Source organism: Pelecanus crispus, chromosome 6, assembly GCF_030463565.1.
Source record: "Pelecanus crispus isolate bPelCri1 chromosome 6, bPelCri1.pri, whole genome shotgun sequence".
NCBI classification, from domain to species: domain Eukaryota; kingdom Metazoa; phylum Chordata; class Aves; order Pelecaniformes; family Pelecanidae; genus Pelecanus; species Pelecanus crispus.
The window spans coordinates 15,896,370-15,917,681 of record NC_134648.1 but is presented as its reverse complement, the minus strand read 5'-3'; the positions used below and the strand labels follow the sequence as shown (position 1 = coordinate 15,917,681).

Below are 21,312 nucleotides of genomic sequence, written 5' to 3'. Positions count from 1 at the left end.
TTCAGGCTTTTACAGTAGTACTCTTTTTTTGTCAGTGTTGGCTATGTCACAGCAGGCATAGAGTTATGCAGTTGGTTAAGCGATTGTGAAAGTCACTCCTTTTAAAGTATATACAGTGAATTAACACCTAAAGCAATACCGAGTACTTGAGTTAGTAAAAATCTTTATTTTTTTGCATAGGGAAATAAATGTGAATGACTGTGTGGGTGTTGCCTTATACATGCATTTTGTGTATTATCTTCGCATGTCAGGTTAGTGTTTGTTCTTACGCAAGCTGGTTGTCTTATATGGACTTTTGTCTGTATATGTTGAGTCCATGATATAACTGAAAGCTTAGTGCAAGCTTAGCTTCACTGCAAGCTGCTGAGGTCCCCTAAATGCAGAACATTTAACGTACACAAGAGCACAAAAATCTCATCTTTGCTATTACGTATCAAGCCAATAATGGAAGTGGTCCAATGGTGAATTTGAAAATTTGGAAGTGAACGCAGTCCTTGATTCTTTGAAGTTACCAAAGTGCTACTGAATTTTAGGAAGTGATATCAAAATACCTCATGTCCTTCAGCAGTTCTTCAACAATATTTACATTTATGACTGTGTTTATTTTGATACCCTGAAATTATGATAACATAATGTATTGATGGTTTTATGTTAGAATTTAGCTGTAAGGGTGCAGTTGAAAACCTTTTTTGTGCTAAGGTTGTTACCTATGTGAAACTCAGAGTGAGCAACTTAAGATTTTGACTGAAACATGTAAGCCCTAAGCCTGTGTATATACACCTTCACACAGATTCAGGTTTTCATGTCCACTAGCTGGTGTTGTACATCAGAAAAGTAAATGAAACTACTTTTCCATTAAGGAAAGACAGCTGGTTGATCCATAGGTATGAATTCCCATACAGGGAAAACAAATCTTAATTAAAAGAAAATCATCAAATACTGTGTCTGAAGGGTAAAGTTGCTACCCAAGAACTCAGAGAAAAAAAAATGGAAAGGAGATCTTTGGTATAAAGAGGAAAAGCCAGCCAAACATCCATTTGACTCCAGCAGTAATCATAAACGGACATACAGGAACAAGGAAGAACAGGGAAAGCATATACTTTCACACTAACATTATCTCGGCGTCTGACTATTTTCAGTTCCAGGGATTTCCTGTCCCTGATGTGGCTCGTTTATCTTGTATCAGTCAACTAGATCTCTCTTCCCCCCTTCCAAATACTTGTCCAGTCTCCCCATGAGCCTATATAAAACTTTGAGCCCACAACGTCTTTTACGAAGATATTCAATGGCTCTAGTGTCCAGTGTGCGAAGAACCACCTCAGATGAAAATGTACTGAAAACATTTAAGGTGATGTTATGTGATTCAGACACATCTATCTCACTTTTAAAAATAATGTAAGAAGCCCTGTGAGTCTCAATGGGTGTTAGATGCTTAACATATTTTTTAAAGATAGATCTAGCCATAGATCTATCTGCAATAGCAAGAGTCCTAAATCCTTTTAAAAAAACTGGCCCAGAGACACCTAAATCTAAGAAACTACTTGGAAAAATATCCGAGATCTTTACAGATGCAGATGGATTGAAATTTTGATGTATATATTCAAAATTCATAGAGAGGAAATGACGATAAAATACATTGCTTAAGCGCAAAATTATTTTGCAGTCACAATTAGCCTTCATCTTAGTGGGCAGTATCTCAGCATCACAGTTACACTGATGTAACTTCTGAGAAATGTCAGAAACATTGCATCGAGTTGCAATAGGTATGTTCTTCCAGACATAGCTCATTTTTGTAATAGGACACTTAAAAGGAAGATGATTAGCTTTCAAAGCCAATTGAGAGAAGTCTCGGTAGGAATCTGTTTTCCCTGCTCCTGCTCCTTCTTTATTTGTGGTTTTACTTTTAGTGTCCTGTTAGGAAGGAAAGATAATGAAGAAATTGCAGTCACTGTAGAAATAAAGTAATGAAAATGCAACTTGGACAGTGTTTTATTGTCTTAAGGAGAGAGGAACAATTAGGGGATCCTGTTTTCCTAAATATATCCCAGGTCTATTTATAATGTATTGAATTAGAATGCTGTTATAACAGAATTCAAAACCTCTTGGTGTGTTTCCTATGTGCTCCCAGTGCTTCAAGATTTATTCTGAATTACCTTTAAACTGTGCTTAAAGTTGTACCTCAGTTCAGGCCTTTGAATATTAAATTATATTAAATATTTTGAATAAGTAGTGTTTATGTTTTCATTCTGAGTGATCCTGTTTGAGTGGTAGAATACCTATATAAGCACAACAAAATAAAACGATACCACTCTATGGTTTGGGACTGTGAAGAATTTCATTACCAGTGATTCTGTAGCAAAGGGCTGTGTTAAATGTTTTGGTTTGTGATCAACTAGGTATACAAATAAATTGAATTAAGAAATTTTCCAACTGTACTCTTAGTTGCTTCTAAGAAACATCTGACTAAACATACTTATGCTGTGGTTAGAGTATAATTATACCAGAACAGCCTTAGAATATGTGTGGAACTTCAGTCTGCAAATGTAGGCCACCTCTTTGTGTTCTGGTTAATGTGATTTAGGAGGTTTTTCTGCAGTTAGAAAACTTGACTGATAATTTTGTAGCATATTTCATAGGAGCACAACAAGCTTGTCATAGAATTCTAATTTGTTCTGGAATGTGTCCTATTTATTTATAAAATAAACTTTGAGGGAAAAACAATCATAGTTTACTTGTTTGGGTGTTGTTTCTCATACCCATACAGTGAGGTTGTGGTTATTTCAAAAGACATAAGATAATTCATATTTGTAGCATTGATATTCTCTGCTGAATTGGTTTTAGATTACTAGGTTGTGTGTAGCAGATAAGTAGCCCTTTCAATTTACAACTGCTTGATTATGAAAGAAATTTAAAATAGTATGCAAATTTACAAGCCTGAAGCTGCCAATTTTGACCACCTAATGCCATTATTAATGAACATATCGATGGACCTGTTTCAAAGCCCACCGAAATAAGTGGAAATCCTTCAACTGACTTCTGTGGGCACATTCTAAATGTATAAAATGTTGTTGCTTTTCCATACATATCAAAGGCTTTTGACTAAATTGTCTCTTCTCAGATGAAGTAGGAAGTTTCTTCTTTACAGCTTCCATGATAGACAGGCTATGCTAATGTCCTTGTTTTGCAATAAACTTTGCTTCTTCATTACTTATCACCAGAGGCAATAAAAATCTTCAGAGGCAAATATAAGTTTTTCATTGATATACTTGTTTGTATTTGTAAGACATGAAAGATGAACATGTAATTAAGATCAAAATTAAAATTTATATTTAAAGTATATAAATCTTGCAGTACTAATACTCATCATATTTATATTTAGACATCTCTGAGTGGTGTAGCTAATAACTACTAACTAAAAACTCATGGAAGTAACTTATTTAACAAGATATAAAAAGTAACTGCAAGATATCATAAGTCAGAGTACATTCCACAGGGGCATATCTCCTCTCCTGCGTATATTGTGCATTCTGGATGCAGTAGAAGAAACGCATTTGGGTTACAATTTTGAGTACAGGAAGAGAGGCAAGATTCCTAGAGTGTTTTGGAGTGGGATCCTCAGTGTTAGCTGTAAGGTAAATGAACCTCAGCGATTGAATCCTAATATGTAAATTGACTAGACTTTTTATAAAAAAACTGCAGTGGCACCTGTGGAAAGCTTCTCTTCTCTTCTTACACCCACAGAGAAAAGTATGAATTCCTGTTCTTGTTCTCATAGACCTTCCTAGTACACAGATGCTCAGGTTCAGTATAAGGCACCACATCATCTTCCTTAAAACTAGATTAGTCCCACAGGAAGATACAGTAATGACATATTTTTTCACCTGATTTGCACATGTCCAACTGCAGCAGTACATATAAAAGCTGTATGGACTTCAGCTGTCACTTTTTCTTACCATCACCCCATGTATGTATTATAGACATTACAGTGCGAAGTATTCCTTACTATTTAAAGAGAAGAATTATGTTATTTCTGCAAAAACTGTGACAAAAAGCAGAAAAAAAAAATTAAAACCTCCTTTTCTGTAGCTTGCTGTTTAAAATGGAAAACTTAATTAAAACATATGATTCTTTTTCACCTTTCAGTATTAATCCATAGTTTAGACAATGTGAGAAGAATGAACAAACAAGCAAAAGCTTCTTTTACATCATCAACTTTTTAATGAAAGCCAAAATCAGCTAACGAAATCACAGGTAACCGTAAGTCCTGTTATACAAGGAAATTAATGTCATGTAATTCATACAAGCTATACTCATCAAATGAGATATTAAACTAAATTCCTCTAAACTCAGCTTCCTTCCAGTCATTTTTATGCATGTACATATACAATTCTCTTTCCAGAATAAGATTAGATAGAACAGATATTCAGTTCATCCCTGTGATTGAAGATACAAGTTTTAATTGGAGAACTCTTCCTTGCAAACAAGTGCTTTTTTGCACTTGCACTGCAACAGGAAGAAATACCAGTTTTAAAAGAATGAAAAATTGTATAGATTACTTGGAATTGTATCATGTTTACATAATAAAAAAATAGGATTCATTTTGAAGAGTATCATGGTACCCAGAAATCACTTGTTAAAGTTAAAATTGAATATGGAAACAAAATGATTTTTATCCAGCTGTACGCTGTTATGAAAAAACAGTCAATGAAATGGAGCAATTTCAAAATCAGTCATGAATTCTCCATTTACATTTCTCTCCAGCAGACTCCTAATCTTTTGGCTGATAAGATCCTACATATTCCAGACTGTCATCAATTGTGATGCTCAACACTGTAATTCCAAAGAAGATACTACCTATGATTGTTTATAAGCAAAACAAAATATTATTTAACATCTAAAAAAAGAAAGTTACAAAAAAGTATCTTTCTTACACCTTTTACTGCAATGTTTTATATGACTATTAGAGATGGCTTGGCATTCATATGTCAGACCATCTGTTCCTCCATATCGAGGCATGGGTGCAAGTGTTCATCTAGAACTAAAATATTTTTCTTATTTTCTGGAAATGAAGTGTAGTGTTTTTCCATTGATTTCAAAAGTCTAAAAGAATACTTGACTAAATTAGGGTATAGTGACACCACTAGTGCAGCAGAACTGCATTCAGTAAATTTTATGAGTCAGAAGAGGAAAAAAAAAATTGAAAGAATTATCCAGAAAGCAAAATAATGTTTAGGACAAAATTCCATTTTGTTGGAATCCCTCTGAAGCTGTTGTGAAAGGTGGGGCAGTACTTCTCTGTGTAAGTACCTCATTCTCAGTTTCACATCTACAGTTTCACATTAAGCTATAAGCTGCTCACAGAGAGAGGTAAGAATTTAATAAGAAAGTGCATTTAAAATTTCTAATACTATGTACAGTTTTGTACATCAAATGATGCTGTCCGGACAAAGCAGTCTCAGACCTAAAACCAGGATCATGCTATAGAATATATATATGTATAGGCTTCTATACTAACATTTTTACATACCTAATATAGCGAGTTTTGTAGAAACTGAGAGATAGAATGCCATTAAAAACAACATTATTCCATAATGTTCAGTGATGAGATATTGTGCACTTCTATTTGACGTGTCTGCTATTGGTCCTCTGATGATTACAAAATTCAGCCGAAGGTGATGAAAGAGTCCATGTGTTTTGAGGTAGGTTCAGAGATAAAATAATAGGAAAGGTGAACAACTGGCTTCACTTACTATTTATGGGAACATGGGGATCAGTTTTCACACTGTTGTAAATAAAAGATATTTCTGCTGAAGTTTCTGGTTCTACATGTATGTGTAAATAATTTGAAGAGAGAATTGGGCCTGCTGAGTTGTTAATCCCAGAGTAATGAAGAAGCTACAAGCACTGTGAACATCATGGTTATTGAGGGACTTGATTTTTCTGGTATTTAGTACCTGTGTCCCATCTTCAGAAGGAAAAACTTTGGGTATCTCCATTTCCCTATGAGACTTGCGCTGTTTTGCTATGTGAGAATTTAAAGCATTATAGGGCTATTAGGTTGGAGTTAGTTGTCCAGCCCTTGCAAATGAGAGAAGCTACAGGATTTAACTTTCAAACCTTTTTTATGACTTTCTCATCTCCTTGAGGAAGACATAACTTTGGCCTGCTATTGTTTTTTTGTGCTTAATGTGTGTTCTCCGATGGGGAAAGGTGAACCTATCTTGTGCCATTTTAACTTAAGATATTAACTTCTATGAAAAAACCTGGCAAACATGATCTGTGTGGGGATGTTTGCACAGAGAAGGTTCCAATCCTGAAAGTTTATTCCTACTGTGATGTTTAAGTATTTCTGCTATCCTTAGTAACACAGTTGCTGGCATCTCAGTTTGGTTTTCTACAGAAGATGAACTGTTATAAAATTACATGACGGTTAGCTTTTCTTTTTTTTTTTTTTTTTTCTGTTTATCAATTCTTTTCCCTTCCAATACCTGCTTTATCCTTTGTATTTTTTAATATACTATTTCCTTCTGTTATATGGCACACAAATACAATTTGGAATCTTTACTGTTCCTGTCCCCAGAATAACATCCTCCTCTCCTTCCCCCTCCCTGATCTAGGGAAGTACTGTCATCTGTATTTAAATGGGAAAAACTAAAACTGAAGGTCAGGATATTTTTTCCTCTCTCTCATGTCCTGAGTGAGTACCTTAAATGGATGGGCCATCTTTCCTCCTCTTTTGTTTGTACATTTTTTTTTTACTTTAAAAGCATTGGAATTGAGCATTAAAGTCAATAATAACATTAATAATACAAATTTTGCTGCCTGTATAACACCACCATGTTCATTTTATTTTGGTGTGCTATGCCCTGGGCTGCAGTCTTCTCAGTTAACAAAATAAAACTACTAATTTTTCTTTTCTCTTTACATCATATTTTAGTTTTTGTATCACTGTACAGATTACTCACAGCCTGTGGCCTCCACTATATAATTATATGCTAATCCAGTGAGAACAGGTTGGCTGTGAGTTTTTAGTTGCAACGTATAATACGTATGTCTCTGTCTATATCCAGTATCATCACATTTTTTCCACATAGTCTGAACAGCTCATATTGAGTATATATGAAGCATTTCTAAACCCACTGAAAACACTAAAGCATCCATAACTGAATGTCTACTTGCTGCTGAAAAACCCTGAAATAATTTATTAAAAAAATTGTCGTCATCTTTCTTTCACATGCACATGCATGAATTAACACTTAATATGTACTTGCATTAACACTTAATATGTACTTCTAGTATTATTTAGAGTGTAAGGTGACAAGTTCTTCTGGAATTTGAGAGTAATTCTAAGAAAATGGCTAAAGCTTCTTTTTTTCTTTTTTTTTTTTTTTTTTAAATAGCAAACAATACTGAAGTGGAATTGTATAGATGAGATAGTAACAAAATCTCTAAACATAGTTAAAGTCCTCCAAGGCTTATGTCAGACAGACTTCTTTTATGTGTGTGAAAGAAAATAAGGAGTCAAAGAGATTTGCTGGAATTCTGCTTTTTGCTGGGTGCAGGTTTCGAGGAGGGGGAGTTTGAAGCTCTGGCTAACATCACATTCTTTCCTACATTCCTGACATGGATTACATTTTAGGACTCAACTGTGGATTCACCACATCCCTAAAAATGGGGCAACGTATCATTGTGCTGCTTCACGAACTGAGCAGGCACTACTCAATCCAATCCTTTGCCTAGCAGGTTACTTTGACGGTTTTGGAACTGTTTGGTAGTAACTTGTGAACAGTTTATGTTGATCCAGTCAGCGCAGTGTCTTTCTTTTGAATATATTGGTTTACTTTGATCAGAACTGTTGTGAAAACAGTCAAGGAGGAAAACCTCTGAATATAAGATATTCCTCAGGCAACACTTGAGAATTGCTTAAGAAACAATGCAAGCACAAAAAGTCCAGCAAACATGAGATCAAAAAAAATGTTAAAGGCCACAAAAGAAACATTGTCTCAGAAGAGGTGGTTATTTGCAGGAGCAAATCTGAGGTACACGCATTTGCTGGGAAATGCTAAGGCAGGTAAGCCTGCCTCCGTCGCCATCAGGTGATGGCAAATCTTTAGGGGAAATATTCATGTGGATTACTATATACATTCCTGTGAGTTATTTGTTCTTAATGCAGAATAAACTGTTCTGTGATTCGTGAAGCACGAAGAAGGGATAAATCCTTCAAATTCTTTTGAGAAGGGAAAAAACAATGGAGCACAACACTTTAAATGACCAAATAGGGTACAGTTGGACCTGAACACTCAGATGTGCAAAGGTAAAGTGGGGGCCTGTAAGGGCACTGAGGCCCAGCGACGCCTGTGTCTACCCCAGCTCGGTGTCAGGGGGAGAGCTGGATGTCGATCACTCTCCTGCATGTGTTCTGTCTCCCCTGTTAAGCAAGACATATGCGTGGACTGGATGAAAGCCTTGGTATGATCCAAACTAAATGGCGGTGGGTGCAGGACCCTGACGTTTGCTGTGAGACATGCCGGCGGCGTGGTTTGCACAGAGCCAGAGAGGTGGCTGTGATGATGGAGGCGCAGCTACCCCTGTAGTTGTGGGTCCTTGCCTGCTCCCTCCCCTGTGGGCATACTGACACAAGAAAATGAAGGGTCATCATGACCTCGCTGAGGTAATTTCATTTTCACTCTGCTACCTGCAATTTCATGGCCAGTCTAGAAAAGACAGTCTGGCCTATGGTAAGTTTAGGATTGTAGTAAACCTCTCCTGTTCTGTGCATCATATTCGTTTCAAATTGCTCCCACCTAAGAAGTGGCTTAAGCATCTGAGGTTTAGTGTCTGTGAAACTAGGATGAATCCTGCAGATTTTCAGTAAAGCATTTTCACCCTTCTGGTAAGCATAGCTAATTTAAGCCATTTTCTGTTTTTCTAAATCTGACAAACAGGTTTTGCCTTACAGAATGTTTTCAGTAGTTCCTAGTATCAATTCCCATTACTGTTTACGGACGTAGGTTATTCCTTTTTCCTTGCTCAAAGCTTTAAACACAGAATCATTTTGAGCCCTAAGGGAGGGGGGTGGATCTCACACCTTCACAAGAGAAGCTATCCGGTGTGGTTTGCATGCTGGACATGTTTGCTGTGCTGCCTTCTGCACTGGGATGCTACAAAGCACAATGGAAGCATTTATAAAACTTTTTATTGACGAAGGACTGGACAGTAGCATATGGGAACATCAACAATTGCTAACTGATCATGAAATAAAGAAATTCCAGTATTCTAGTGTTACAAAAAGAAGGGGAAAAAAAGTCATTCAGAACTTAGTCATATTGGTTCAGCTGTTGTAACCAAAGACTGATAAGATAATAGAGGTCTTTGTGGCTGTTTTCTACTGAAATGCTTTATCTTTATGATGCACTTGGGGCCCTTTAGAGTGGAAAGCTTTTTAAACTGCTGTTGGAGTTAGAACTCAAATTAGATGCAATGGCAAGGGGGCTCCTTAGTCAGGCAGCCCTCACAAAGTGACTTTTATCTCCGAAGCCTTTCCATTAGATTGTTACTTTCTTCTGTTTTCCCTGTTTATTTTTGTTGACTTTTGCTGCCCTATTTTGTGGCATTTAAAAGGTGACCCAATCAAAAAAGGGTAAATGCTAAATGCTGGACAGAGCCTGTGAAGTAGAGACATCACAGCCTATCTGATGTGTGCTGCAGACTGCCGTGTTAGACAGAATGGTTTAACCAGGTTATCTCTGGGCAGCTAAGATCAAACACACTTTCTTTTATGTCTAGCATTGTGTTTTTGCTCTCTTTTCAAACAATGTCCATAGAAAAAGAAAAAAAAAACCACCAAAAAACTAACAGAGGAATTGATTCATAAAGGCTTTTTTTTTTTCTTTTTTTTTAAATGCTGAAATTGCTAAACTTGATTCAAAATCATTTTTGATTGTTGGTTGAATTGCTTTGGTTGATGATACTTTGGAACTGCAGTTATGTGATTTAAAGCCCTTCATAGTTTCTGGCGAAGTCCACACTTCTTTCTTGCATTACTGTCTCTTGATCTCATAAAAAGTCACAGTATGTGTTTATTCTAAAAACATAACAGGAGTAATCATTTGTGATTTATTAATTTGTATTTCCTGTAAGTATATGGGGCAAAAGTTAGTTTAGATGCAGTGCATAAACAAGGATGATATTTGTCATGCTTTACTAATCACACAATTCAAGAGAACCAATAATACTTTGCAGCTGTGTAGAGACTCCATGCAAAGATCTCAAAGCACTTCAGAAGCATTAACTAACCAGGCATAAAAACCTCTGATTGGTAGTGTTTTACTTTGTGTACACGTTGGGAAACTAAGGCAAGCACATCGAAGAACCCACAGTAATTTAGTGTCACAGCTAAGAATCCTACTTCAGCACGCTTTGGATCGTGCCTATAAATTTTTGGCTTATTTATGACTCCAGTATTTTGTCTTTTATTCACTTGGTAGAATATGTGGTTTTATCTTGTTTTCTTTTGCTGAGTGTCAAAGAGATTAGTTTAAATTGTACTGTGTAAGTCTAGAAGTCTATTTTTTGTTATTCCTTCTTACTTTTTTCTCTTACCAGCAGTTATTACTCTGCCTCTATCTCATGACAACTTGCCACAAGGACAGTTCCAAATTTAACGTTGAAAAACCTCCTGTGTTTTTTGACATGCAGCTACATCTGTATATAGACTGAATATGTAGTAAGAGGTAGCAGAAGTGTTTTAAACCAGAGACTAATGTAGGAACTATAGTTATATTATGTATCTATACGTACAGGATGCTAGATTTTTGATCTTTTTTTGGAACATTTGGAGAAATCTAGGTAGATAAAATGCAAGATGGTGTTTATGATTTCTATCAAATGCATTTTATCGTAAGATATACAATGATCTTTCTATTACTTTGTGTACCAGAAATCATGTAGTATTGTGATCAGTTTTAAAAAGCATGTTTTTGCCACAGAATTCTTTCTAAATGTAATTTTAGACCACAAGCTGAACTCCTCTCTTTTTCAGTAGATTTATAGCTACTTTTTATTTTCTCACTCCTGGTTAGATTGACCTATGACCAGAATTTCTCAAAAGTTCTCTTTGATGCCTTAGTTCTGTTCAATCTGACCATTTTATCTCAATTTGTGCTCAAATCCATACAAAAATAAGGGGTAAACCAAGAAGCATGCACGGAAAAATTAAAATATTGCTACAACCAAATTATTTTTCAGCTTATGATTATAATCACAAGGGCAAGAATATATAACCAAAGGACTGTCACAAATAATATTTTTTCTGAACTTTTGATAAGACTAGCTGTTACATTTTCATTTTAAAAAGAAGTCCTTAAACACTATCGACTTCCCACCAACACTCAAAATTTTAAATACTGGTAAAGGGAGTCAATGGATCAAATTCAGTATATCTGAAGTCACCGAAATAAAGGACCCTAAGAAAAATGTGTCAATTTTAAAGGTCTTTTCTAACTGAAGACCATTTTGTGATAGAGCCAAAGGTTAATAAAATCAGTAGTGAATGTAGCAATTTTACAGATAAGCTATTCACAACAAGTGTAGTTACTTGAATAAAAAGCTAATTCAGTTCTAAAATGCCACATGCAGTAGCAGTGAATAGCTGCTTTTAGGTGCTTTCTGGAGGAGGATAAAATACAGAATCACAGCACTCTTCTTTTCCAGCATCCCTGGCTGCCTGTAAATTGCTGTGAATGGGACTGTAGGCTGACAGGCTCTATTAAGACAAACTGCCTTTCTCATCGGAGAGATAAAATAAATCAGGTGTTTAGTCAAATTAAAATACTTCAGATGGAGCAGGCCCTGGGGAGCACTGATCCACCTGACAAATCTGAGAGAAACTCAAGACAGATGTGTTTTGGGGATAAGGAAGACCCCATGGAAAAAAAAAATGCACTGCTGTCTTTGGAGTAAGAGAATAGGATTAGAACAGAGAGCGAGCTGCGATATATAATATTTTATGGGAGCTGGCATATTTACTGTATATTTCTTACTAAGCTTTTTGTTTTATCTGTTTTTATGGCAAATACATTTTACAGATAGCTATATTTTTATTTTATTTATAGATATTTTTAGTCAGCAAAAGAAGTTTATTTACTGGTAATGAGTTTAGGAATCTCATTGCTTGCTGCAGTAAGTGGATGCAAAACAGATGATGATGGCACACAGCTACTGATGACCTCTCTTGGCCCAGCCAGATCAGCTCAATCTGGTCTGCATTCTGAGCAAGTTGTTTTTTATTGGTATTTAAACTGTAAAATAATGTTTCAGATTTTCCACTCTAAAATTAAATTATACCTCCCCCCCACACTGTTCATGAACAACATTCTGCATCTTTCTTGTCTTGAGCAGTGTTCGGTTAGGTGTCTTGCAGCTTCATGGAGGTCTCGTTATTTTCCAGGAGCACAGTGTACATTTTGTGGTCATCAGTTCTATTCTGTTGTTGGATTACATAGCACAGTACAAATTAAAGAGTACTTTAAATGGGGTCATTCATTTCAGATGTGTTTCTCTGTGGGGAAGAAGGAAAGAAAAACAATTACTATGAATTCCTGAATAAGAACAGTTACTTCTGCCTGCTATTGTATAAAATTCAGAAAAAAAGAAAAAGAAATTACCTTATAAATCTGCTGCAACTATGGTTCTAACTAATCATAACAAAACAATCACATCTTTTTACCCTTAGCAGGCACTCTTTGCGGTTGCTTGCTACTCATGAAGCAAGTACAAAGTATACAGAATAATATGGAAATGGAGCAGGAGATTAATATCGGCTTTGGGTGTGTAAAATATTTTATGACTGTTAGATCAGGGGCCTGCATTACAATGCCAAGGCTACTAGACAGATGTGAAAGTCTCAAGCTGTGGTTTCCCAGGTGGCAGTGGATGGCAATAAGTATCATTTGAGGCGGCAGGTTGCTTCCCATTGGCTTTGTAAAATAGGTGGAGTGGTTGATCTCTTCTAGTCATGATGGTCAAGGGAATTTTTCTTTGGCAGAACAGTCTTTTATCTGTGAAAATGAATTTCAGTATGCAATAACATATTCAAAAGCACCTAAATAACCTTTGATATGTGGTTGCAAAATCTTCAAGACTGATAATGGAGTGTAAGGGGGTTAAGGTAAGTCTCTGTCGAAGTTGCAGATAATTGAACTGATGTCAGTAGTGTGGAGCTCAGTACAAGCTAATGGATCCTGGCAAGGCAGTGCCTTCAGTGCAGATATTTTCCTGGCCACATACCTGCCTAAGCTCACTTTCAAAAATCTTTTCTTTTGGTTGATTTGAAACAGCTTTTTGCACAGAACTCTCTTACTGTGTCAGCCACGCATATCACACTAAAGTTTTGCAATAAGTTAATCTGAATAGCAGAGTGTCCTTCAGGTCTAACTTCAGGCATCTATCATACTTCTTGTGACTAGGAAGATTGATAACCATTTCTAAAACTTCTACTAAACCAGAAGTTACTCACTTTTCCTTGTCTGGAGGCCTGTGTCACATGCATACTGAACTAAGATTTGGCATTAAAGGGCACTGAAATATTAGTTTTTTTACAGACTCTTTTAAAAATAAGATAGTTAATAGCGGCTAAGATATTGAATATTTTCAGTACTTTATGTTGTTAAATGCAATTAAGAAATGTACAGAAAAATAGGTACACTTTGTTTCTGGGAGTTTGCTTAGTTTAGAGTGAATGACTTAAGCCATGCAGTTTTTTTTTTTTCCATAGAAAGCAATTTTATAGACACAGGTTTTCTTGTATGCTGCTTTTGCAAATTAAATTCTGTTTAATAATAGTATTGGTCCCACTTTAGCACGATGTAAGTATTAGAGCATCTTGGGTTTGTGACCTGCTTGGCAGGAGTCTGTTTTGTCTTCCCTCTCCTTATGAAACCTGTCAACCTCTTTCTTCTCTTCCCTAGAAGATATCCATCTTACTCCTGGGAAGAAGGTGGAGTCATAATTTTGGTGACAGTTTCTCCATTCCCTCCCAGGTCCTGTTCCTCACACATTTTCTTCCTCTTCAAAAGTCCTGTGGCTACTTTATCACAGTCCTCGATTGTGAATGGAGGAAAGGAAGGATGTGAATACCCTCTCTTTTGTGCCACTTCTCGTATCATTGTGGTAGATTACAGACCTGACTAGTTCTTGATTTCGTTCGCCTCTTCTCCAACTCTCAGTTCTCCTGTACAACATAAAACTGCTTCATTTATCCTGCTTCCAATTGTAAACCTCTTTCAGATGCTCTTCAAATACTCCTGAACTGCTACCTTACTGTAATTATATTACCTCTTATAGAGCTGTGGGTCTGAGATTCTCACACAAGAAAATGCAGTGTATGGCTCAAATATAGGAGCTGACATTGTTGTTTGTGACAGAGTAATATGTCCACATATAAGATGGGATATTTTTGGATTGATTTGCAAAAGGACCCTGTACACTTTACTTAGGAGACCCATGCAATTTACCCATAAACAGACCATTAAGCATCATTAGTGCAAAGAATAAATGTACCGTAGTTTCATATTAATTAAGTGCTCTCTGTAGAGTAAACTTTGAAAGTTAAATGAAAATTTTTAAGCCATTTTCTCAGGTTAGCCATTTCTCTTAGGGACAAGTAGAGCTCATTTTTAATATGCATTCTGTAACCAAAGCTTACATTTACCCAAATGACCTACCAGATATATGGGTATTTTAGAGAAATGATCAATAAACTGTTAAACTGCTTCTTCTACTGAACAGCATCTTTTAATTTTTTTTTTTTTTTTTATCATTTTTACATACTTGGGGAGAAAACCAACAAAATAAAGTGAAGGAAAATTATGTCTAATAAACTGTGAATGTATTTATCACACTGAGCAGATTTAGATGGAAAAGATATAGGGATTTGTACACAGTGCATCGTTAATTACTCCTGTCAGAAAAGAAGAAATACTCTGTATCTTTTCTGCTCCAATTTTTGTTATATCCTCCAGTGCTTAGAGCACAGCAAAGCTATGTGCTAGATTCTTTTGGGATTTGTTAGTAAAATTTATATGCAAGCTGCCACTTGAAATAAGCATGATTCAGCTTTTTTTTTTTTTTTTTTTTTTTTGTGTGTGTGTGTGTGAGAATATTGCTTGGTAACTATTGTCTATCTCATATTTACAGTACATCTTTCCTGCACATTTAGGTACACCAGAAAGCCTGGCAGAAAAAGAGCGACAGCTCTCTACTATGATCACCCAGCTGATCAGCTTACGGGAGCAGCTCCTGGCTGCCCATGATGAGCAGAAAAAGCTGGCAGCCTCACAAATTGAAAAACAACGGCAGCAAATGGACCTTGCTCGCCAACAGCAAGAACAGGTGAGGCTCCAAGAAAGAAACCTGTGAAAATGTTTCATGCAGAATGCTTATCATAAACACTGTTCTGTTTGGTGTTTCCCTTCATCTTTGTTTGATAAAAGAGCTTAAATATCTTCAGAAATTACATCTTTTTCCAGAAAGAGGAAATATTATAGGACCCTGAGAAAAAAAAGTTGGTGTGGACATTCAAATAATTTATTTCCTAGAACAAATGGATTTTGATAGATTTCACAGTTTTTGTTTCTTGCACTGAGATGCAATTTTGGGAGTTACAAATAAGCCAGACTATAACCATTATTTAACTCTTTCTCTTTTTGACAAGAATATAATTGAACAAAAAACCTTAAGCATCGTCAAATGTTCAAATATCTTCTAGAAGTAAGGTTCGATTTATTTTTTCATGTTGTGGGTTTGGTTTTGGGGGTTTTTTTGCTTTCTTTTTTTTTTTTAAAGATGCAGTTGTCCAAAGAGCTGTCACTTTCTCATTGTACAAAAGTGTAACAACAGTGATCCCCTAGGCATTAGATCAGACGGATCCAAATTAATGTGTGGTTTTTAGGAATCTGACATTATTACTAGAATTATCTTCTCAGTTAAACGTATTTTATATGATATATACAGCAATATATGCTCTGTTGATTTTAATGAGTTGTGACGTCTGGTATTTTATGTGCTTGAGTATTTGCCCACATGTAGGAATATGGACTCATCCCCTAATGGAAAATAACATAAAGGAACACTGTAAAAAATCAGAAGTTAGAATGTCATTTAGCCATCCAGAGATGACACAGTAATTAACTATTGACACTTGTGAATAAGCTAGCACAAATTAATCTTGACACATTTGCAGACGAGTGATATCTTACAGTGAACACTTTGTAATTATATTTCAAAATGAAAATTAAATGACACTTAAAACTAGGTTGTCATGCTCAATGAAGCGAGCATGTAGCTCAACCGATAGGCAAATAAAATTCAGAATTTGAGCCACATGGCACTTGTGTACCCTACTTTACTGTGTCAAACCTATACATCAAGACTATGCTATGGTAATTGCATTGCAGGGTATTGGATACATTTTCTATCACAGTACTGTTCCATCTAAGAGGAACCATTGACATTAGATGCTTCATGATATATTTCTGGTTTTCATCAGGAAATGCCTATTCAAATGGTACTATATTATACATACAGGTACAAAAAGCTGTTCACAGTCTGAACTCCGGCAGATAAGTGCCTTTGCACCTGTAAACAAAGATCTCATCCTTGCCTTGGCTATAGCTTACCACATTAAGTAGCAGCCAGGTCACCAGTGGTTCCAAACAATTCTGAACATAGGATACTGTGTATCTGTGAAAAAAGATACAGCACTCAGAAAGAATGACCCATGATGCAGCTCCATGCAGTGTCTGATATCAATGTGAAATTACAAATAATTCCTTTATGAAGCTGAATATCATGATAATCTTTCTGTTACCTTCAATGAGGTTTTAGCAGTAGGGACAATGTGGACATAAACGTGACAGAGCTTATCTTCAGTGACAAGCACTACGCTTCGAAGATGGAATAGCACAATTGCTGTGTTACTCATTACAAATAGTAACTCGAACACTCATACAGGTTTCTAAATATTCTCTGTAGCACAGATACCATTAGAGTTGCTTTTCCAAGCATAGACACTGCTGCTGACCACTGACCTGACAATAGATGGCCTGAGCTAGGAGCTGCCCCTAGGTTGCCTGGGCACATAGGCACCTAGCTCTGTTTGAACTACCTTTTTCACTAGCAGACCGGGGCCTGCTTCTTCAGTCTTCATTCACCATATTTTTATTGACTTTACTGGGAGATTTATGCAGAAATATTTGAACACCAGGCTCATAAAGGGAGTTTGATCCCTGTTGCAAGCATCAGTGTAGGGGGCTATGATAGTTGCTTGATTCCTTTCCTGTGAAGCACTTTGCCTTGATCCAGCCCCAGAATCACACAGACCTCAATTTGTCTCTTTGAGGCCATATGCAAGACTTAAAATATGTATGAATTTTGTGTTGGTCTCCCATACAAAAGTGAATTTTAACTGTAGCAGTGAAAAAAATGACAGAGCTATTTCCAGGTGACAAAGTGAGAGATTAAAGAAATTACAGACCTGATCTCTCTGTGTGCACAATTACAAGCTGTTAATATGTAACTGCAGATTCCTTAGGAGTTAATCTGAACAGTTTGAACTAAAACTATGTGATTGTTTATTTCCAAATCAACCTTGTTACATTTCTGTAATTTTTTTATCATACAAACATTTTACTTAGCTTTCTCTGTTTATAACAGAGAGAGTAAGTGTGCTCGAAAGATGGTGGGGAAGGAGACCAGGAAAGTTTTTGTCAAAACCGAAACAGTGGACTCAAGTGACCAAGCTATCTTTGTCACCAACTTCTTGCTGTTTTATGTGGTTCCTCTGCTCCAGATAAATATTTACGGGAGAGGAAATTATACTTAAGAAATGAAGGTAGCAGAAGTGCTGAGGCTGGGGTTTCCAGGAAACACAAATCTTGTCCTTGTTTCAGTCTGCTGCACAGTTGCCCTTCTAAAGCAGAAGTCCAGTTGTTCCCCCAGCTCCCCGCAGCTTCTCCACCATAACTGCAAGCCACGTTACCCATTGCAGGGAGCAGCTGTGCAGTCTGAAGGCAGGATCCTACTTCCTTTCTGCTCTTGCATGCTGATTTTTGGATGGTGGGGGTTGAGGGGTGTAGGTGTGTCTGGGGCAGATTCTCTCTCATTAGTCTCTGAGTGCTCCCTGCCCTGAACACTTGCTTCTCTCCATCTATGTTAGAGGAGGGATATAGTGAACCTTCACCCTCCAGATCCCTTACTGAATCTAGCAAATGAGGGTAAGAATAACAACACATTTCACAGGGTTGTGTTGAGGATGAGTTACTGAGCATCAGGTATTGCTTTTACACCAAATGAGACTACTTCCTTGAATAGTTCCAAGGAAGACTTCAAGATTTACAAGAGAAATAATGTGCTGCTCATAGTGAATGAAGTTAGAGAAGCTTGCCCTAGGAGCTTGTGCTGAACAGTGAAACATCTATAAATACTAGCCAAGGCTCCAGTTCAGCAAAGCAGGAAAATGTGTGTTTAACCTTAAGCACCTGAGTAATCCCATCCCCATTCAGCAAAGCACTTAATTTTAAGCATGTGTTTCAATCCCATTGTAGCTAACAGTAATGCATCATAGTCAAAGATCACCACAGGCTTAAATGCTTTGTTGAATAGTGATGAGATTATTCACATGCACACAGCTAAACCTATGTTTCTATGCTTTGCAGAGTTGAGGCCTAAGTGCTTAAAATACATACTTCCTACTAACTGGGTTTTTCTGTTGCATTTAAATTTAAAATGTTTACTTCACATATACAGATACCTCTAAAATATCCTTCATTTAAAAAAAAAATTATGCTCAATAAAAATGTAATAAAAAAAAAGAATAACTAATAAGATGTTTTTCACTCATAATATTGAAGTTTCAATATTACTGCTTTAATTTGATGGAAATTTTATTTCTAATAGATTGCAAGACAACAGCAGCAACTTCTGCAACAGCAGCACAAAATCAATCTACTGCAGCAGCAAATTCAGGTCAGTGTGTTTTATTGCTCTCTTCTGATTATACTTAAATTCCATTTATGGAGAGGGAAGGATCTAAAATAAAGCAGCCACGTGCTTTACTAACAAGCCTCAGTAAAGATGCTCTTTATGGAGGGTCTTTGTGCCTTTGAAAATTATTGTCAAACATCTTTTTGGTGGAAAGAGCTTTTCTTTAATAAGCAGAATTTTCTTCTGGAAGTTATGAACTATTTCTTAAATCTTCTTGTTTAATTCTGAAGTCTGAAATCAATTTGACTTGTATTGTGTGAATTAAAAGCAGAGTCTCAGTCATTGTTTATAAATTCCCTATTCTACAAAGGCAAAATTGGCTTTATAAGCAGGTTAGAAGAATGTTTTCCATTTCATTAACTAAAGCAAACAACTATAGAATAGGATAATAGACACTGAGGCAGTACTAAGTCCCTGGGACCAGTCTGCTCATGTACCCACAGGTATACATGTCCCATGTACCTTAGGAGTAACTGTACCTTCGCGGATCTGGGAGTATTCTGGAGGTATTCAGTTTCCTGTACTTGTACTCAGAACCTGGTTTAACTTTGCGTAAATATATGCAGGTAGGGAGTGACACGTAGGTAGAGGCATTGTTGACATGTGACTGTCTTACCTTCTCTGCTTCCCACTTTGTTTGAAAGCATTCCCATGGGTCCGTTCTTTGATTTAAATATTTTTGTTTGGTCTGACAGATGATTGTGCTGCCAATCATTTCTTATAAGCTTGGACTATCAGGTTTTTTCCTTAATCAGCTGATTGCCATATTACTAGATGCCAAAACTGAAGTTTTTCCTTCCCTCATTCCAAAGGAATGCTTGCAAATATTGTAATGCAGTTTCAGTTACACCTTAAGGAGTTTAATTAACATATATAAATGTGTTGAGACCTGGGATGAGAGACACAATCGAATTCTAAAGCACCATCATTGTTATTGCCTATTGGAAGACTGCATGTTCTTATTAGGTGTATATAAACGATGGAAGAGATGTAAGAATAGTGAAAGGAAAAATCTTCTCTAAGTGTTATTTGCAAGTCTGGCTTCAAAAAACAAAGAATCTTGTAAAAAAATCTTTACTTGGCATAAAAGCTAAGATTGAAACATAGTTCAGTCTGCTAAACAGAACAGTTATTTGCATGAGAATTTTCTAATTTTTTAAATTCCTTTAAAAATTAGGACACAGAAAGCGGAATCATGACCAGGTAATTTTTGTTCCTATTTGGAGAATGTAGGTATTTTTCACTGCAAAGTATCCTGCTCTGTAGTAAAAAGTTTAAAGGTACTTTATGTTTCAGCTCACTCAACGCTTTCCAGTAGCTTTACCCTTTCACTGACTATGAGGAAAAGTGGCTTTAGAATAGGTTGCAGGTTCATTTTCTTGTTGTCTCACAATTTTCCTCTTACATAGTGCTCAAGCCTCCACGAGGTTTCTTTCATGTCCTTTCCTAAACATATATACAAAGAAGTGTTTTAATGATTGTTCTGTTCATGTGAGCTAAATTATTTCTTGGTAATCCTTCCCTGTATTTGTTTCAAAACTCTTGCCAATATAAGCTACTCTTATTCCATAGTTCCTCAGTAGTTGGGCCTCTTTATTTATCCTTCTATTTACATGAATCTAATCAGTGTATTTGAGGCAGTGAGGACTGTTTCCTCTCCCAGCTCGTTAGCCAGATTGGTAGTGGGCATCTCATTGCCCAAGGAACATTGTAGACTCCAGTATGAAACACTAGGCATATTGGGAAGATGCCATCTCAAACATACAATGATCTTACAAGGAGATTACTAAAAAAAAGTATGTTAGGAGATTGTTTCCTAGGCTAAACACCAGCTTACATAGGCCATTTGCTTGTGAGCCAAGTGGTTCTTCTTTGTTTATTTGTTCTTTCTTAATTCAGTGGCAGGTTTGCTAGCCAGGAGTTGCTTGGGAGAGAAGTTAGTTGCTAAGTCGCCTCTGCAGTTCTTAATAGGTTTGTTGCTATTGAATTGATTATGAGTGTTGGAGTTTGTTGAGACCTGTCGCTCATTAAGGACTATAGGTGGGATTGAGGTAACCCAGGAGGCAAGCGAGAGATGCAGTGCTGTGAGGGTTCTCTCAGGTCCCCTCCCAGCACCTTCCCAGGAAACCTCATTATTGATACTGGTCGTGCTGGTGACTCTGGGTGGAATTCATCATATCAAAAGTAGATAACTGCAGTGTAGTCTCTGTCTCAATTAATTATCCAGACTGTTTTTATAGTGAACAGAGAGAAGCAGACCAAATAGTTTTA

General features: G+C 36.5%; 1 protein-coding gene across 1 annotated transcript in view; it reads left to right on the top strand.

The window, feature by feature from the left end:
- The window catches only part of SOX6 (SRY-box transcription factor 6), a 379,772-nt gene that overhangs the window by 213,096 nt on the left and 145,364 nt on the right, over window positions 1-21,312 (top strand). Inside the window, exons 7-8 of the mRNA XM_075712793.1 lie at window positions 15,218-15,390; window positions 18,955-19,023. Coding sequence (XP_075568908.1) covers window positions 15,218-15,390; window positions 18,955-19,023 — 242 coding nt within the window. The remainder of the gene's footprint in view (window positions 1-15,217; window positions 15,391-18,954; window positions 19,024-21,312) is intronic.